Source organism: Pteropus alecto, unplaced genomic scaffold (assembly GCF_000325575.1).
Source record: "Pteropus alecto unplaced genomic scaffold, ASM32557v1 scaffold81, whole genome shotgun sequence".
Lineage (NCBI taxonomy): Eukaryota > Metazoa > Chordata > Mammalia > Chiroptera > Pteropodidae > Pteropus > Pteropus alecto.
In genome coordinates, this window is record NW_006433378.1 from 5,042,525 (window position 1) to 5,048,267 (window position 5,743).

Genomic DNA, 5,743 nt, shown 5'->3' on the forward strand with positions numbered 1-5,743 from the left:
GATCTCCTTGGCCCCCACTGGACGGGGCCTGATCTGAAAGTCATTGACGTTTTGTTCCATAAGCTGTTTTCGCTTTATCTGTTGTTGCCTGAGAGAAGGGAAATGCAATAAGATAATCCTGGGGTATAATGTAATACAATGATGCTCTCTCCTCGCCAGAACGTAAGAACAGCACAGCAATTTTTATCCACCGTTGAGTTGTTTACTTGTCTCCAACTAAGCCTGACTCATAAAACTAACCTTATAAAATGAACACGTTTGCTTTTACTGGAATGGCATGACATTTATGTTTTCTTCCCAAATGTGAAGGCTGGAAGGGACATTTAGAAGCTGAGTCTGTTCTGCCAGGGGGGCCCAGAGTGCGAGAGAGGGGAGATTAAAATCACCTGGGAGCTCTTGACAGCTAGCGTTGTGCCCGGCCCCTCCCCCACCTGAAATCATGATGTTTCAAGTAGTCAGCCCTGGCTGGAAGGCAACATGAGGGGACCGTGCTTAGCGACCAATGTCAGGGACAGGGAAACAAGGGACAGAGTTTCCCCAGAGCACGGGGTTTTCTTTCTGTTGACTAGCGTCCAGCAGAATCTAGTTGAGACTCCCAGAGTCACGGTGTTTCTGTGGCCTTCCTGCAGCTGGCGACAGCAAAGCTTCTCTGGAGCATCATCCCCGCTTTTCCATTCGCTCCAAGGTTTGGGATGAGTTTAAAGGGGGTATTATGTTTCAGAAAAATGTTCTTAGAATAAATACCTATTCTCCATTTCTCATCAGTTTCCTCCAGCTTGTTTCCAATACTCACACCCAATATTTCAACGATTTTACTTTTAAACAAACATATTGTATCTATATAAAGATAGTCCAGACACACACCGGAGGAAAAATCTTTGATCCATTGACACAAAAACAAAGCTTGATGTTTTACAGTAAACAGCTTTTTACTGAAAATGAGACATGACTTTGCAGAGTTGCTGTTAAAATGTGCAGTTTTAACTTCTTGCTGCATATATAAATGTCTTTGCATGGCAAGATGGCTGTCTGTGTAACAGGAAGCAAGAAGCGAATGTTCTTCAAAAACAATTTAAGTCAGGCTGCCTTCTTCAAATGTTCCTGCTTGAAAAGGAGCACATGCTGCATCACCCCAGAGTTTCTTGACTGCACCCACTGAAGCAGGGAGTAGACTTGTCTCCTTATTTACTAAGGCATCATGGGCTGATTTGCCAGAGACTCCAGGTCACCAAACCTTGAGATACTAACACTCCTCCATTTGTCCAGCCTTCATGACATCCTCAGGCCTTTGGCGGGAACTCACTGTCCTGTCCTCAGTCTCCTACTCGGCTGCATTCTAGTGACTGTCACGGGAGCTACTTGTCATTTCCTAGCCCTCCCTCAGAACTTTAGGGGTTTCACTCAGCATCTAGACAGTTCTTTGACCAGCAGCATCAGCGAGCTCTGGAACTCATTAAAATGCTCCTTCCCAGGCTCCACCCCAGATTCACTGAATCTCCCAGCATGCACTTCTGGGAGATTCTGCTGCAGCTCAAGTGTGAGACCCACTGCTCTGGATTAAAGTCCTTGTACAAACCTTCTCTAACCTGGCCCCCATCCACCAGCCAGACCTCAGCGCTGAGTATACCTCTCCATTAACTCATGCTCTCTCCCTTGTCCTGAACACCCCCTCCCTTTCTCTCCACTTGTCTCAACCCTAGTCTTGCCTGGAGATTTCCCCACCTGCACTGGCTCTGGCTCCCATTTATACCTCGCCTGAAAGGGTGCATCCAGGGCCTCCTTCCAAAGTCTCAGATCACCTTCACCTCCATGGCGTTGTGGGTTGTGTCCTCCAAAACGATGTGTTGAAGTCCTAAGCCCCTCACGCCCTGTACCTGTAAATATGACCTTCCTTAGAAACATCCTCTGCAGATGTAATCAAGTTATGATAAGGCCAAAGAGGATTAGCAGGGACCCTAAATCCTATGACAGGTGTCCTTATAAGAAGACCATGTGAAGATGCAGGGAGAAGGACACCACTTGAAGACAGAGACTGAGATGGGAGGAATGCATCTGTAAGCCAAGGCCTGATGGCACCATGACGCTAGGAAGAGGCAGGGACGGATCTACCCAGAGTCTCAGGGAGAGTGAGGCCCTGATGACACCTTGGTTTTAGACTTCCAGCCTCCAGAACTGTGAGAGAATCCACTTCTGTTGTGTTAAGGCTCCCAGTTTGTAGTACTTTGTTATCAGTCCTAGGAAACTCAAGCACAATACACAGGCGCTACCTGGCTGTCTGCCTTCCAGAAGATTTGGGATGATCTTGTCTACAGACACTGGTTCTAAGCACAGTCCCCCTCACCCACACTTTCTCTCCGCCCTCTCTTAGAGGTTGCTGGCTCTGTGCAACCTCTGTGCCATAGAAGAGGACAGTGGCAGCTTCGGAGCCTGGGGGCCTTACTTGCTAGCTCTGTGACTGGCAATTCCTTAACTTTGGGCAAATGCCTCAGTTTCTCCATCCTTAAAATGGGGATAGCAACACTCTTTACCTCAAAAAGCCCTTGTGATGAGTGATACACAGGCAATGTGTAGAACCACGTGAAGCATGTGTGAGAGCTCACTGTATACGTTATAATTTTTATCATGATTCCTCCCCAGTGGCTAGCAGGATGCTTTATGTGCAAGCAGTGAATAAATGCTTGATATTGATTTGGTAAAGATTTGAGGAGCATTTTTTTCTACCAAAATACACACACACACACACACACACACACACACACGCACGCACACACACACACACACGTACGCACACAGTAATGAGTTCAGTCCTTTGTCGGCATTTCATTAGTCTTTCTAAAACAGGACTTTAAAAGTGGCCTGTCTTCCTTCCAACTGACTGCAAGGGAAGCCCAAATCAAAGTGTTGATCATTGCCACAAGGAGCCAGTAATGAGGCATGGCCTGTGGAAGACACATGCAGGGAGGGTTGTGGTGGGGGTGGTTGGGGGGATTCTGCCCTTCTCCATGGATTATGGCAGCAAAAAGCAAGAAACCTATAAAAGAAATAAAACACACCAAGAAAAACAGATTAGAACATAAACCAGGTCATTAGTGGTCCACGATTGTCAACCAGTTCTAGGCTGTAGTCCATAAGCCCTCTTTATACACACAGGAGTCCCCCTTATCCACAGTGTTACTTTCTGCATTTTCAGTTACCCATGGAATATTCCAGAAATAAACAATTCGTAAGTTTTAAATTGAATGCTATTCTGAGTAGGGTAATGAAATCTCTGCCAGAGACATGAATCATCCCTTTATAGCTGTCTACGCTACCTGCCCGTTAGTCACTTAGGAGCCATCTCACTTATCAGATATTTTGAGAGAGAGAGAGAGAGAGAGAGAGAGAGAGAGAGAGAAGAGAGAGGACACATTCACATTACTTTTATTATAGTATATTGTTATATTTGTTCTTTTTTTTATTGTTGTTAACCTCTTATTGTGCCTAACATAAATAAAATTTTATAAGTATGTATATATAGAAATAACATAGAATATGTAGGATTCAGTAGTAGCCACAGTTTCAGGCATCCACTGGAGGTCTTGGAAGTATGCCCCTCAGATCAGTGGGGATGACTGAATTAAAAAGACCTCTGTAGCAAAGAGCTACTAATTGATTCCTTAAAATTATACGGTCACACGGGCATTTGCTTTGTTTACTGTTGACTTTTTCTTTATATAAAGAGCCTTATTCTGGAAGACATTAGAACAATGTGCTGTGCCTCTGGCTGTGTTTTAAGAAAGGGAGATGAAGCTTCCTAATCTGTTTTGCAGATGGACAGTTCAGGCAGCAGGGGGATGAGAAGAACGAAGCACCCTGGTCTGCCTGACCTCGGGAAAGAGGAAGTGCTTGTCACCTTCCCCAGCATCAGCTTCGACCCTTTCAAAAATGTCTCTTTAGCTTTTTTATTTTTATTTTTTAATAATAGCTTTGCACTGTGTGGCTGTAGCAACCTATGTGCAAGCCACAGAGGGAGGACTACTTGACCTTGAGCTTCCGGATTCACAGCCACTTAGTGAACCAGTTATCGTACTCCTCAAATCTAATCGCGCTGACAGTGTGACAAAGACAGGAGTTTAAGATATGGGGTGGGGACATCTATATCGAGTAACTTTGGACTCAACATTTTAAATGACTTTCTTTTTAAAAGCTCATTCATGTGCCTGTTGGTCCAGGTACAGAGCTGAGGGAGCAATCCTGGGTTCGGTAACATCCTCCTATGGGTCTCCTATAACCTGCAACTGTTTCTCTGCATCCAGGCCCAGCAGTGGGGCTGCTGGATCGTAGGATGTAGGTTAGCTTGATTTGACCCAGTGGGCCAGACCAACCCGCATCCAAGCTGCCCCCCGCACCCTCCCTCCAGGCACGCAGGAGCAGTCTTAAACTCCTAAACCTGGCCAACGATGGGCCCTGTCTACTTTCTAATGTATCTCCAGTCTAATAGTTGTAAGGGAATACCTCATTGCTTCTTTAATTTGCATTTCTCCAATTACTCCTGGGTATGAGCAAGCCTTCGGAGCTCTGTTAGCATGAAGACATGCGACGTGCTTAGCACAGGCCCAAATGGGTAGCTGTTGTTGTTCTGTAAATACGAGCATCACTTAAATGTGGCTAATGCAATAATATTGTCTTAATAGGAAACTTGTATTCTAGTGATAATTTCTGGTTTCGAATTACATAACTCCTCGCTGTTTCCCTTCTGGCAGGACTCCTATCTGTCCACCACATACTTCTCTCCATTTCCACGGTCTCCACCCAGGTTCACCTGCCCAGTCAACGAGCCTACTACAAACTGCATTTGGTCTGGACACCTCCTCACTCCAGCACGAGTTCTCTTCGCTCCAGCTAGAGGGATCATTTCAAAATCCTTCCTTCTTGGCCACAACTTCCCATTTCTCTTAGGACGGAACCCTCACCATAGCCTTCAGGGCCCGCTGCCCACCCGGCTGCCTCCGTCTGCCTCCTCCTGATTCTCTGGCCCTGATGGCTGCTCCCTGGGCCCCCCCACCCCTGTGCCCCTCCATAATCCCCAAAGCCAGTTCCTTCTTAATCTTCAGAGTTCAGCTCAAATGTCGCTTCTCCAATTCCTAGACTAGATCAATCCTCCAGTTATCCTTTCATAGATCTTAAGTCATTTATAATCAAAGAACCATATTCGCAACCATATATTTGTAGTCCTCCTCCGCCACCTGACTGCCCTGAGGGCCGGGCTGTGACTGTTTTGTTCCCTGTACTCCTGCTCCTGGCACAGGGCTCAGAAGGGTTACATGTTGAACACATCCTAAAGTGAATGCAGAAGAACAAAGACTTCTTTATCGTAGAACAATTTTAACTGAAGCGAAACATGATCCTAAAGCTGTGGGGTCACGAGACACTTCGTCCCAGATGAAGGCCGTGGCCGAGCTGCCTCTGCCTCCACCCGGGGGCTGTGTCCGCTCTGCTTATCTCAGGAGACCCAGCAGAGCTGCCTGGGGGAATCTGTGACTCAGAGGAAGGGAGAAAGGGGAGGCCTTTGTGGGAGATAAAAAGGCTGCATCTTGATAAAAGATATAGCACAACCAAAAAACAGTAAAAATCTTATTTTGAATAAAATGTAGACGCTTTTAAGATTGCCCAATTAAAACAAAATAAGGAAATCAAATCAGCGACGAAAATAACATTTCAAAAGGACAGGCTCCATTTTGACTCAGCTCACAGGATGGGCCGT

At 46.0% G+C, this 5,743-nt stretch overlaps 1 protein-coding gene across 1 annotated transcript in view; it reads left to right on the forward strand.

Annotated features, from left to right (window-relative positions):
- RARRES1 (retinoic acid receptor responder 1) overlaps window positions 1–5,743 on the forward strand; it is a 32,868-nt gene that overhangs the window by 9,048 nt on the left and 18,077 nt on the right. The window contains exon 2 of the mRNA XM_015586476.2: window positions 3,965–4,095. Within this exon, the coding sequence (XP_015441962.1) occupies window positions 3,965–4,095 (131 nt within the window). The remainder of the gene's footprint in view (window positions 1–3,964; window positions 4,096–5,743) is intronic.